At 43.3% G+C, this 14,338-nt stretch overlaps 1 protein-coding gene across 4 annotated transcripts in view; it reads left to right on the forward strand.

The window, feature by feature from the left end:
* Positions 1–14,338, forward strand: part of mpp7a (MAGUK p55 scaffold protein 7a) — a 135,442-nt gene that overhangs the window by 74,436 nt on the left and 46,668 nt on the right. For all 4 annotated transcript variants that reach the window (XM_062441539.1, XM_062441538.1, XM_062441540.1 and 1 more), the window contains one exon: positions 1,078–1,209. In XM_062441539.1, the coding sequence (XP_062297523.1) occupies positions 1,078–1,209 (132 nt within the window). The remainder of the gene's footprint in view (positions 1–1,077; positions 1,210–14,338) is intronic.

Raw genomic sequence — 14,338 nt, forward strand, 5'->3', positions numbered from 1 at the left:
TAAACAAAATAAACTGTGTGTGTGCATGTATGCTGGTCAGCTTGTCTCTCAGTGGAGCCCAGCCACAGAGTTTCAGTTGTGTCTCCTCCTCTCATCTGCTCCCAGTTAGCAACATCTTGAACGCTGTACTGCAGCATGCTCCCATGTCATAAAACACACTGCTCCTCTTCTCACCATATCCTTCTCTCTCTCTCTCTCTCTCTCTCTCTCTCTCTCTCTCTCTCTCTCTCTCTCTCTCTCTCTCTCTCTCTCTCTCTCTCTCTCTCCCTCTCTCTCTCTCACTCTCTCTCTCTCTCCTTTCTTTTATCTCTCTTTCTCTCTCACCCCCCTCCTTCTCTCTCTCTCTCTCTCTCTTTCTCTCCCTCTCTCTCTCCCTCTCCCTACTTGCGTCTGGCACATGGGGTGGAAGATGTTTTTCTCACTTTCTCTCCCCTCCTCAACCACGGAAAAAGCAGCACGCGTCCAGCTGCATCTTGGTCCGGACATGGAGTCGTTAAATAGTTTGAAAAATGAATGTCTCAATGGCATCATTCTTGTCTGCGTCCCATCTTATTTTTTATGTCTGCTCGTGAACGTGTGAAATATCTGAGGCGGCTGAGAACTTCATTACTTTGAGCCTTGCCGGGCGAACATCGCAAAACATTGCTTCTCTGAGTGTTCACCACCATCAACTGGAAAGCAACGGCACTGGCCAAAGTTGCCCCCACCCCTTCCACTCACTATCCCTTGTGAGCAATGGTCCAGGGCGGGGGCTGGTTGCCTTTAATCAGAGAGATGTATGGTGGGAGAGTATGGGCCTAATGACAATTAACGCATGTAGCTACAAGTACTGGCTTGAATGCTTTCAAATCCATCACCCAGCATTTCAAGGAGACACCCCAATACATAACCATCCTCCCTGCAGTCTCTGCCTTTTCTCTATCCTGCTTAAAGAAAGAATGATAGAGTGAACTCTTAATAGCTTGTATATTTTTAGCTAATTAGACTAAGGTAAGGTTAAGGCCTTTTTCGGTTTGACTGATAACCCTTGCCTATTGTTTATTTCCTCCCTTCTCTCTATCCCTCTCCTTCCTCTAGAGCCTTCTGTCGGTCCACGACACAGTTGCCCAGAAGAGTTACGACCCTGAACTACCTCCACTGCCCGAAGACATCGACGACGATGAGGATTCAGTGAAGATCATAAGACTGGTTAAAAACAAGGAGCCTCTCGTAAGTCCTAATCTTAACAAATTCTGTATTTGATTAATATGTACATAGTGGTTTTCAGAAGCTCCCAGAAGATTGCAAGATGTGTTTTTGGAAGTGAAGAAAAAGAGCTTCTTTTTTATTTATGGCTAACATCTTTATGTTAGGAAAATCCTGTTATCTAGGCTTTGTTCACTAAGCCCTGTATTTCTGAATCCCTTTTATATTAAATCAGTATCCGCACCACAAGTCAGGCCAATACCATACATGCTTTCGAGGTACTCGCCTGTGGGAATCCAACCCACAACCTTGAAGTTGTAAGCACACCAAAACCGACCACAATTACCCTGCTCTTGGCCGCGGGTATTTTCAGCCAGTCTAGGCTCGGTGTCTGCGAGCGTCTTCCTTTTCTATGCTGGTCAGTGTTGTTCTCTCATTGTAACATGCTTCCCATGTCCGTGCTCTTCAGACATTGTCCCAGACGTTAACAACCACTCGTCCGTCTCAACCTCCGGCCCCAACTGTACAGCAGCGACGTCTTGGCCGGCCTTCTCATTTTCACTCCACCCCTCGACATCCTGGATGTCTGTCTGCATTGTCCGATAACTGCCATTCCTTGCATTCCCCTGGCTGTGTCCGCTCGTCTGGCACATTTGGGAATAGGCCTCTGCAACCCAACCAAACCTAATTGGTGCTGGTTTCGTTTTCTTTTTTTTCCTTGCATGATTATCTCTGTTGTGACTGTTGTGATCGCTTGATTCTCATGACTGACCTCAGTGTTCTGCGACACATAAACACTCTACTACTCAAGTCCTCGATGGCCTGTCAGAGACCTCCATCTGTCATCGTAGCACTTTGTTGTGTGCCGAGGCCCCGCCTCTCTTTGATCCATGCCGGACATGTCCTGGCCCTGGCTGCCTCTATTTTCACTTTGTGGTTTTCACCCTGACCACCATCTTGGCTCCAGGCCGGCGCACTCCTCTCACCACACGCTGGGGAAAACAGAACACACCTAAGCCATTTTTGGGTTCCTGCCTGTTGCATATTCTGTAGAGCTGCTGAACGTAATAATGTGGCTTGGAGGAATTTTCGCTTTCTCCCTCACAACACACATTGTCGTGGGCGCTTCCTGCTTCGGCCTCTCTTGAGTCTGATGTTGGATAACATTCCCCAAAACCATAATGTGATTTACACCCGCCCAAGTCAGCTTAATCATCTAGCTGGTGTTATTCCATTACGTGACTTTATTCTTTTTTTATCTAAGTGATTTGGCTCCTGAGAACACCTGAAACACACATTTATGATGTGTGTTATTGTGTATTATTGCACAATATTGAAGGTGCTAATTATGTTGAATATATTTTTGTAGTGCTCAAGTGGCTCAGTTGTAGTTTATAGGCGAAGGGTACAAACTGGTCATTGTGTGTTTCAAAGTGACTATATCTAAATAGAGAAGTTGCTGTTCCTTCACTGTTCTCTTATGGGTCTACACCAGGTCAGTTTTATTTAAAAGAAGAAAAAAAAGAAAGAAAAAGAAAAACTATTCTAATTTAGAGGAGGTATGATTTATTGTTTTTCTAAAAGTACAATGTGTGATCAGTATACCCGCAATATTTTTGCACTGGCAGCCCTTTGAAAGCTGTTTCTACCACTTAATTACGTATATTCACTCCCCACATTGCTTTGATGCTCAAAAGGCTACAGATTTAGAGTTCTAGCTGGGAAACAAGTCATGATGACTTCCAAAAATAACATTTAATTCGTCAAGGTAATAGCAACAGTGACTGATCTGTCTATCCCACAGCAGTGGTGACTGGTTACAGATGAAAATTGACATTTTTTTGTGAGAAAACTATACAGTAACATCTTACATGTAGGAGTATTTGGAAGTTCATTTCAACTCATTGCTGAGAAGCGGTTTCACCCCTGTAAGTCTTAGCTGCCCTGTTCACTGTCCAAAGGACCGAAAGGGCACAACCTCTGCCCATAATCTCCTGTGGCTATAATTTTAGGCTTGACCGTGGTGTGGACAACAGTAGGATGCTACTGTGGGGCAGACAGATTCATGTTTTTCTTGTTCTGTGTGTGCAGTGGCTAAACAATGAATACTGAAAGATTATATGTGCCTTGGTGCTTTATCCGTACGACAGTTGACAGCACACAGAGATGAGCAACTTCAGTCAGCACAGATGTTAGTGCAGTTCTTGGAACTGTACTTCCCTTACATCACTGACTCCATGCCTACATCTTCTATCTTCTCATTTACGTTCACACACACCTTTAGGTCAGAGCCTGAAGCTATTCCCTGTCAGATGACACTGAAAAATATAGTATATAATACATCAGTCTATAGTATATAGTCCGCCAGGAGAGTAAAACCTGAATTTATCAAATAGTTCCTGTGGGGATTAACTTTCAGGAAAAAGTAGGACTTCTACAACAGCCATTATATACATGTACTACTGTGTAGCTAAAGGTTTTTTCACAGTCCGTAAGTCAAGTCTGAAAATAATTTACGGTCGGTAATTTGTCATTTTTACTCACAGTAACCTTTCACACCAAGTCAGCACCATTTTTCTTCAAATAAGACTGCAGCACAAAGAAGTGAAACCTGTGAGCATATCTCTCTTTGTGTCATGTGAATGTGGGCCAGGAACCCCACAACAGCTTCACATATGTCTCTCTTTTTTTAACCTAACCTCTCTTTTTTGAGCTTACTCCACAATCTTAAGCCTCCGCCTCTGCAAACGGGGGTTAGGGTTAAGAGAAGGTTAAGAGATCCATAACGTGCTCACCCACTGGCATGCTCTTCAGGCTGTCGATAACCCTCTGCCAAACTCTTTTGACACAATTATTGTTTGTTTTGCACACAATATTGTACATGATTAGCAATGAAATATTATTATAGACCTCTTCTCTTGGTTATTATAAGTTTTTAACACAAGAACAACATTGAAATATCAGAAAAATACAACGTTAATTTGAATGGATGTGCTGACATGGTATTGACATATGATAAAATGTTGTACTTGGCCTTAATAGTCCTTACCAAGCGCTCATGTTACTCGTCATTTGTAAAAGTGAAGCAGCCCTGTGTTTTGTGACCCTCTAATTTGACAGTAAATGTTACCGTTCTGCATTTACCCATCTACCTCTAACCCTTAGACATGGCAGCGATTGTCATCCTATATGTCTTTAAGTGGAAACTGACCCTAATGAACAGTTCAGTCGTACATTAAGGAAACAGCCAGCAGGTCAGATCCTTATGGTGAAGTCACAGCCATTCCACTAACCAATAAAAAACCCTCTAATTGAGCAGGATCCTCATTCACCGCCGCACCAAATTGATTTGGATGTGGCCTTTAACTCGCAATTTCATATAATCAGCCTGAAATTCTCAAACTTGACATCATAACAACAGGGCTGTACATATCTAATTTCCTTTTCGTCTCTCCTTACTTTGCTCTCTTTTATTTTCTTCCTCGTTCTCTCTCTCTCTCTCTCTCTCTCTCTCTTCCACCATCTGCCTTTGTCTCGATCTATAGTTCTTTGCTGGGCTGCAGTTAGCACGCAGGACCCCGTTCTTTATGACTCATCCATTAAGTTAATTGTGATTAGTTGTGTGGATTGTATTCAGTAGCTCTGATTTATTGCTATCATTTCTCAGAGCGTGACTTCATGCCACATTTCGGTGAAACTATCTTCCAGTTCAGCCTCCCTCCTCTTCTTCTTCTTCTTCTTCTTCTTCTTCTTCTTCTTCTTCTTCTTCTTCTTCTTCTTCTTCTTCTACTTCTTCTTCTGTTTCTTCTTCTTCCCTATTTCTGTGTTATACTCCCTGCTCTCCCGCTGCACTCCCAAACCGGCTGATTTATTAGCTCGAGTGCCGGGACAATGATATAATTGGGTTTGGAGAGCGGCACAAACATGTGCGCGCATACAGAAACATTAGCTCGGCCATGTCTCTTTATTAAAAGAATGTGTTATTTTGGATAAGGTTTCAGAACAGTTTTGGTGGGGGTCTAAATTTGAGTGTTGCGTCAGAGCTGAGTATGTGGCGGGTGTTGCTGATATACTGGTGCAGTTTGCCTCTGGTGATAAAGGGCTGGAGTGCAGACTGACTAATAGGAGAACTGTAGACAAAAGCTGGAAGAAGCCAGAATGCACTGGTATTACACAATTCTATTCCCCCAGCCAAAAAAAAAAAGACCAAGGAGCTTGGAGGATCTAGAGAGGAATAAAACATGCACTGCAAAAGTCCACCTTAAAAAAGCATGCAGTGTTTAAACTTTTGTTGTTAATTAACTCTGAAATAAGCCATTTCTTTTAATTAAGTGTCATTTCCTTGACATTGCTGTACTCTCACTCCATATTTTAACAATTTTAATGATAATTGTAAGAATTACAGGCCGAAGCACTTGCTAATTGACATTTATTTGCACAGCGAGCGCCAGAGCGTCACCCAGAAGAAATTCCCACACACACACACAGAATACGTTAAGTAGCAAAAGATGACTTTGAACGCCAACAGGCGGCGGGCACACCGCAGCTGCTCAGGGTGACCATTGGTATGATGTGAGAACATTAGAGGCTGACAAGCACGCTGTGGCCGGCTCTGTTCCTCTCATTTGGATGTTCTTGGAGCCCTGTGACGCAGATGTAAATAGCAGACTTAGAGATGCTCGCTGCGTGTGCCCTGCTGTTTTCACGTTCGTTTTATACATCACTTGTCGGCTCTCTCAATGGCACTCGGTCGGTGCCTGTTCTCATCACTGCCGGAATGCCGTTCATTCATTTCTCCCACTCAGTTCATCTTGAAATGTTTTCCTGCTAGCACACCATCTTTTCTTTTTTTCAGTGTCTCGCTTGCTCCCACTCTCTAATTCACTTCTTTCATCTGGTTTTGCTATCAGGTCCACTTTCTGTTGTCATTCATATTTATTTAAGTTTTTGCTAACACATTTTATTTGCTTTTATGAGATTACCACTTATACATAATGCATGTCACTGTCTTTGAAGCAAAGAGTTTCACCTTCTCCTTTCTCTTCCAAGCCCTAATGGACACCTGTTGTTCAGAGTTATAGATTATGCCACATTTCTGTTATGCATTTGCAAAAAATGATCCTTACCAGTACAAAATTGACACTCCATCCATTCCTTTCTCCCTCGATTCTTCCTCCCCCAGGTTGTTAGGCATCATTAGCAGCCATAAAACCCCTGCTGCCAGGAATGTGACAGGATCAATGTCAGGCTCTATCACTCTCCTTCCTCTTCTACTTCCCTTTTCCTCCCTGCTCTGTGTTGTTGCACACGGAGGATTGGTTTTCCCATTATGACGGGGTGTCACTGGGTGCAACTGAATGGAAACTGTAGACTGCAGGGTCTGTGCCATCCACTTGGCAGTGCCAACCTACATAGCATCCTGCCTGGCACCAGTTAGCACCAATCAATACTGCTATACCACTACTGGGCCTGGCCACCCAGCCGCCCCAGCCACTGGATACCAGTGAATCAGCTGGACTTCTCATTATAGACCCACAAATAGCATCGGTTCAACTCCAGAACTATAGTACTCGTTGCACATACAGATGTAGATGACATGTCCAACATTATTATTGTAAAAGCTCCAAGCACATGATTGATGCCGGTGGATTTTCTTTACTTAATAAGGGAGTTGATCATTGCGACGAGACAGGAAAGTCTTGCGATCGATTCGGATTGTGACGAACTTAGTTTTCCATGAATGGCAGTCGCTGGAATGAGCTATTGGCAATTTGACATGCCATGCTTTTCTCATCTGCGGCAGGCGGGCCTCCACTCCTCTCTGACACAATTAGGACAGTCGGATTGTGGCTGCACTGATTCCACTTGTCTGGAAGGCTTCACAAACACATTCATTCAGCGTTGCAGACAGTGTCCTTCTCAATCGAATCTAAATACCATCCACATCATTACGTATTTAAACTGTGCCGGTGTGAATGTATACAAAGACAGTTTTACACAATGAATAAACCCCAACGTGGCTAAAAACTTTGGAGAAAGTTTCGTGATTGAGACAGTTATCAAAGGACGAGACTGGATAGATCTATGTGGATTTTTTTTTAAAGTGACTTTTCTATTGTCTGTTTACATCAGAAAGTGGAAAGCAAGGGGAAAGTAATGACATTGGCTGGGAATTAATGGAGCAGCTAATGAGATTAGAGCAGACAGCACACATGTTAGTGTTTTACAGATAGGCCCATGTGCTTTAAAAGCAATATATCTTTCACTTGATGGATTAGGCCGCAGTGTCTTGGGAGCACTGCAAAGGAAGATGGAGCACTATACTCGAAAACATGAGGACAAGTGGAGAGCACTGCTGGTGTGAACTGGCTCTGTGTGTGTGTGTGTGTGTGTGTGTGTGTGTGTGTGTGTGTGTGTGTGTGTGTGTGTGTGTGTGTGTGTGTGTGTGTGTGTGTGTGTGTGTGTGTGTGTGTGTGTGTGTGTGTGTGTGTGTGTGTGTGTGTGTGTGTGTGTGTGTGTGTGTGTGTGTGTGTGTGTGTGTGTGTGTGGGAGAGTGTGTGGCCATCTATATGTGTGGAATGTGTGTACATGAAAGGGCCTAAGTTCCCTTTATGTGTTTTTTAAAAATACACTGATATTTGTTATTTCCTGTAAATGCAGGGGATTGATATCTGGACCGGAAGGGATAAATTAAGAGTTTGCTATGATGTGCATTTAATTTTTACTTTGCCCAACTCAGCACAGAAATATGAGAACCATTCTAGCTTTTTTTTTTAAATGTTTTTCACACAAGACCCTAAGTATTTGTCAAGAATGTATATGAATATTGGCCCACTCACCTGTGTATGCTGCATTCTGTCAATGTTATTGATAGAAATACGTTTTTTTTTTAAAGTTTAGGTTTACTGTATATATTGAGTTGTGATGAAACCTTTAAGCAGAAAGATGATTTTGACTCCCGCACTTCTTGAAGCCATGAGATACCTGCTGAAAGGATGATGTAATTTATATGCCTTTTATAGGATTATTTGATTTGAAACCCAGAGTAAAATACCTTCTATAAAAAAAAAAGTTTAAAAAGTAGCGAGTAGACAGGGTTAGTGGTTTGGACACATATTGTATATTTGCAAAATAGCCTTTTTGATTCCAGCTGTGGACCTTTGTGGCCATACCTCTCTCTGTCCCCATTTTTTATGTCTATAGCTCTACTGTCATCACTTAATAAAAGCAAAATGCCAAAACTAGTAACATATTAACATATTCAAAATTGATTTATCGTTTCTATAATTATCAAGTGTATGACAGGTATATAAATGTAAGATTTAATGTATTCATTTTGTGTGTGTGTGTGTGTGTGTGTTGGGGGGGGGGGGGGGGTAATTGAGAAGCAGTTTCTGTATAAATAACTTGAGAATGTGTGCTTTTGGCTAATCCTATAATAGCACACTTTATAGATTAATGTGTGTCATCACATTCGTGCAAGCATCATTTAAAAAATCCATTATTGCGTAAAGCAGACCTGGGAAAGCCTCTGTGTTTGGTCGTATGTGTGCTTGTACTACACTCAGTCCAAAGGCTATTACACCACCCTTGCAGCCTGTTGAGTTGTGAATGTGAAAACATGCACGGCTTCCAAAGCCACATCTGAGGCATTTCCCAGATCCTAATCTCACGGCCCTCTTAAATAAAACGTCTTCCTCCCATCATGTGTAATCATAAACGTAGACACACATCCCGGCGCTCCTGCTCTTTTCCGCTTGCCATTCCGAGAGCCAGAGGGCTCGGCGGCTGAATGTGGGCATTGTTGCCCAACAAGCCGGGTGCTCCTTAGCGGCCCCACTTCCACCCGCTTTGGAAATGAGAAGTGACATGTGAAAGTGCTGTTTTCTTTACTATGGATAAGGGCAGGGAAAACACTAAACAATCCCAGAGCAGAGATGGACCTCTCTCCATGACACAACTGTCTCTTTGTATGCACTCATGCAGCTCATGCAGGGCTCTCAGACAAGACACACATACAGTACATAATGACTAAATATCTGGCACTGTCCAGCTTCTAGCAAAGAGATGGCGATTCCGCTCAGTCTACATGGTGATTCATGGGGACAGTATGGAAACAAATAGAAGCACTTGGTGATTCACACAGTTTCACACAACCAAATTCACCGGCACCTGTCTGAAGTACTGAGGTGGGCTGCTAAGTGTGTTTTCATAGCAACTGGGTAATGACTTGCTCTAACATTAAGGTTTAAAGAGGGGGTGGAGAAAGACAAATGAAGGTAAGCCGTCCTGTCACAAGGCCCTCTGCATTACATTACCTGGCAGCTTCTCCTGGAATCCATCCTGCTCGCCATAATTATCATAATAATGACCCGCAATTTTCCTTTTTCTCAGTATACTTGTTAATTACGACCGGGAGGTCAAGACCAGGGTTAAGGAAATAAAAAGGGAAACCAGAGCCCGGTTTAGTGCAAAAGGCAGACTAGGAATGAAAGAGGTAGAGTGGGGGTGAGGAGCTTTTATTAGTTGCAATCACAAGTGATTTAATAAAACAGGTGGAAAGGCATGCAACAGGTCACCCTGAGGGAATTGGTCTGCAGTGGCGACTCTGTTGCATCAGCTAGAAAAATCATTTGACATAAAACCTTGAGCACCTTTCATTGCTCTCAGGCTTCTTTCTTCTTTCTCCCTCTTTGCGACAGTAAGGCAGGTTTTCATCAGTGCTCCTTTATTCCTTAATTCTTTACAGCACTGTATTAATCTTTATAGGTGACCATAACAATAAATGAATTTTCTGATCATGACCGAATACAGTAATATAACATGATTTTAGCATTTCTGAGCAGGACTGGAGTCTGTAGTATTTGAGGAAGTATGTAAGAACTCATAAATATCCTCAGAGTGGTCATGTGTGTTATGTGTGGGGGGCACTATGCCATCTCAGTGAGGTAAGACGAAGTGACACACTCCAACACCAGATATGATTGGAGGTAATTGTATTTTAATGTCCAGGAGGCCCATTCCCACTTTGTATTTTGTTTTTCCATGGTCAACATCTGGCGTGAAGAATGCCAGCATGTGTTTCCACTACACTTGTATTTATACCTCTAAACATAGCAGTCAACACAGCAGTCGGCAGGAGTTTATTGTCGCCGTTACACTTTTGCTGTTAAGTGACATCATGTCAAAACACGTCGGCCTCTTTGCCCGAGCCGCTCGCGTTTGTTTTCCCTTGTCGCTCTCAATTTGGAGGGAGAAATAATGTTTGTCAAATGCCACGGGGCTCGGTTCGGTTCAGGGGCGATGTTTTGAGTGGTCGTTACGGGCCGAGGGCCGTGGGTTTGAAATGGAGCCCCGTGCTTGTTTTCCCTGGCGGGTTAGGAATCGTGGAGTGGCTATGGTTGTGGCCATGGTTGAGGTAAGAAGATCCTACGATCCTTCTGTTCCACTGTGGTACTTTCTAGACAGGCCACACATAGCTCGCCCCAGACCCCGAGACGTGTGATGAGCCAGGCCAAGACAACTGGCCAGCCCTCTCGTCATCCGTACAACCGGAGTACAAGCCAGCTTCCATCATGTCATCCAGCCATCCATCCAGTCCATCAGCCAGAGGGCACTCTAATTGCCCTGTAAAGATTTAGCTTGCCAGACATTAATTTGGTCTAATCCCAGCCAAGCTAACCTAACGAGACATTCAGCTTGTCTTACTCATCTTATCTGCTATAGATTCATGGCACTACTGTACACTGACAGTTCCCTGGACAATATTGCTTTTATTCCATTCCTTCTAATAAACACACACTCTCAAACATGAGCAGATCCAAATTTCAATCCCTATTGGATTTTTTTTGTGTCTGCACTGTATGAGGTGTGAGCCATTTGTCATCACATACTTAATATGGCTGCCATGTCAGCATGTGCGCTCCAGTGCAAACGCTGGGAGGGGTGATGGCTTGATATGGACAAGTGTCGCTCCAGTTCTCCTCATCACAGCGAAGACTAAGCCGTTGTGTTCAAGCCAGCCCAACAATAACAGTCAGAGGCATTTATGTGTTAGAAATGGAGGAATAGAGCTGGGAGCAGCAGCTGCATATGGAGCTGATCACGTTAGGAGTGGAGGCTTTGGATCGCCTTACTGATGACTAATTGACCACAGCTAGAAGGCCCTCCTCAGTCCAAGATGACCCCCCTCTCGTCTCTATTTTTGACTGTGGATTTCTGGGCATTTCTCTTTCTACCCTCCAACATTTAATTTCTGGAGAGACTTGCTCTTTGGAGTCTATTTTTATGCTCATCTAGAGGGCAAACTGCACCAATGGTTGACAACAGGAAGGGAGAATCAGTCTCTAACAACATTTAAAAAAAAAGTGTTTTCCCCATCTTGTGCGCACACCATGCTATCTTTTTCCATGCAAATAGCAGAGTTGAGCCACTTGATGGTTAAGTGGCGCCTTGTCTCTAATTGCTAACATAGTGTAGCCCATTCATCAGGCTTAGTGACTGTCCAGCATCAATCATCCAGTCTTTTGAGGTTTCTCTTGGGCATGTTTGGCCTGACTTCAGGTAGAAGCCCACGGCAGCGCTCTCACAGAAACACACACACAGACACGCTTGCATGCACACAAAAACACACCTACACATGCTGTCACTCATGCGTGCATGTGCTTTGACATACGTAGACATTCCCCTTCTGACTTCCTGTACTGTTTCCATGCACAAGGAATAGCCCGAAATGGCTTCCATGTGCCAACAGGCGTTGAAGGTTTGGTGTAAAACTAGCCATCAGTTCTTGCTAGTGTTTAGCTGCAACACCAGGAAGCCCATCTTGGTGCTCAAGAGTCTTTACCTGCCTTGTTTCTTACTTGTGTATGCCTCCACATGTTCATCTTGCAGCTTATTTAGGTTCTTGCCTGACTGTTTATGGATTTGTTTAACAGAGCAGGGACTTCTCATTAGTAGCCATGCATGGCTGGATGCTGATGATAGCACCCACAGGGTATCGCGGGAACAGGGGAAGTTGATGCTGAGTTCAGGAGGTTGGATTTGCCCCCCTCGTTCCAGCTGCCTCTCAGTGGTTCCAAGGCATTCGTCAGGCCTCCAGGAGAGGCTGATGTACCCCTGGGGGATTGAGAGAATGAAGGCTGACTGTAGCTTGTAATGAGGTGGAGGGGGAAGTTTAGTGCACTCGGACATAATCAAGGATCGGGAAAAATATGGGTCGTACAGAGCTTGGGAATGGTGAGAGAAAAACAGGAATATGTGAGGGGATTTTGATTGTACTAACAGTTTGTGATAAGTTTGGGCAATCGGTTCCCCCCGATCCCCTGCTACATCTTGCCATTTGCTATCTGCTGTGGGCCGGAGAGCCTTCCCTGAAGTTATTGGATTGTCCCAAAGGATACAAAAATATGTGTGTTGTTATGAAGTACAGCACCAGCCAAAAGTTTGGACACACTCTCATTTAAGAGATTGGGAAGGTTTGTCCACATCTTTGACTGGTAGTGTATGTCATAATCTTTCTTCTCATAACAAGGTTGAATGGGTTGAAATCATTTTCCTAGTCTGTTGTACAGTTTTACACTTTTTTTTTCTAGCATTGGAAAACTAAGTGTGATAGCCAGGAAATTTTAACTTGTTAGAGATAAAACTGTAATTTAGTCTACGTAATGTGATGGTAGAAGACTTCAAAATTAGTTGCAGGAAAGGTATCCCTTTCAGATTGTTTGTAGCTCTCAGTCCCTCTCCCAGTCTTTAATGCTTACATTCTCTCTTGATCTCTCATCATGTCCCTTTTATTTATATTTCCTTTTTATTCATTCACTCATTAAGTCACTCACTCACTCACACCCACACTTATTGTCAACCCCATCCCCCGCTCGTTCATCCACTATCCGCCTCCTTAAACTCCCTTTTCAGTCAGCTTCTCGTTCGTGACTCCTCTGGTCTTTCACTTACCCTCCTGGCTGGCTAGATCGTGTTGCCACCGGAGCGTTTTGGCTTCTCTCAGCTTTTCTTATCAGACAGAGCTCATTTGGCTACCGTACCAGTTCTGAGTTCAGACTGGGGCTTGCCAGATTATGAAGGGAGGTTCCTCCTCCCTTTTATAAATCCTCAACTCCCTCGCTGCTTGCTTGGCTGGCCTACGTGGTCCCCTCACGTTGAAGGGCAGTGGGTCAGATGAAAATCGCAAGTATAAAGGCTTTTAAATGACAGCAGGCTATAAAATGACTGCAGCTTCAAATAGCTCCTAGTAGGGAGTCAGTGAGATGTAAAAAGAAAATGAGTTGGTAAATGTGTCCACTGATACCCAAATTTGTTTCTCTACTGGTGTAAAAACAAATAAAGTATGGTGGTTTGAATGGGGATAAAATGGTCTACTCACTGCCCAAAGAATTGGGTTCATGACCCTAACTGTTAGTTTTTGCTTGCTAAATGTGCAGCTCTATAATCACCATTGCCACTTGCAATAAAACTTGTAAAAGTGGTGTTTCTAAATGGCATCAGGGTTTCAACATGTGATTTAAGCCATATGTTTCAAAAGTCTGAGACCACTTGTCAAGATACTTATATATACTTGCATTTATTCCAAATACAATGCTAATTTCATCATAACAAATGATAATATCAGCTTAACAGTTTGTGTGGAAAGTTGAATGTTTGAAAAATTTACATGAATTTCAGAATATCTTAGTATTTGGTATGTTCTTTTACTTTAATGACAACATGCATTCGAGCTGGCATGGACTCCACAAGTTTTTGCAAAACCTGATGACCCCTGTTACAACCCTGCAGGTGTCTTGGGATAAAGGATGCAACACAACACTGATGTGATTGGGCCAACACTGCCATTCATTGTTAAGTGTACCAGCAGTGAAAATTACAAGCTTATTGCAAAATAGTTAAACACAAAACAATTAATAGAAATGGAGCCTAGCACTGAACACCTCAAACATCAGAGGCAAGCAACAAAGGAAGATGTCTGCGGGTGGCATCAAATCAATGAAACAAACATATGCAAACATACGCTTCCTAAGCCAAGAGATCCCCACTGACTGACTATTGCTGAAAACAGCTGAAATAAAAACCTGCCTGGCTGCACTGCTCTTACCTGCTGAAATAAAAACACACGGTAGCAACCACCCCCAGGGCCTAG

Source organism: Scomber scombrus, chromosome 20 (genome assembly GCF_963691925.1).
Source record: "Scomber scombrus chromosome 20, fScoSco1.1, whole genome shotgun sequence".
Taxonomy (NCBI): domain Eukaryota; kingdom Metazoa; phylum Chordata; class Actinopteri; order Scombriformes; family Scombridae; genus Scomber; species Scomber scombrus.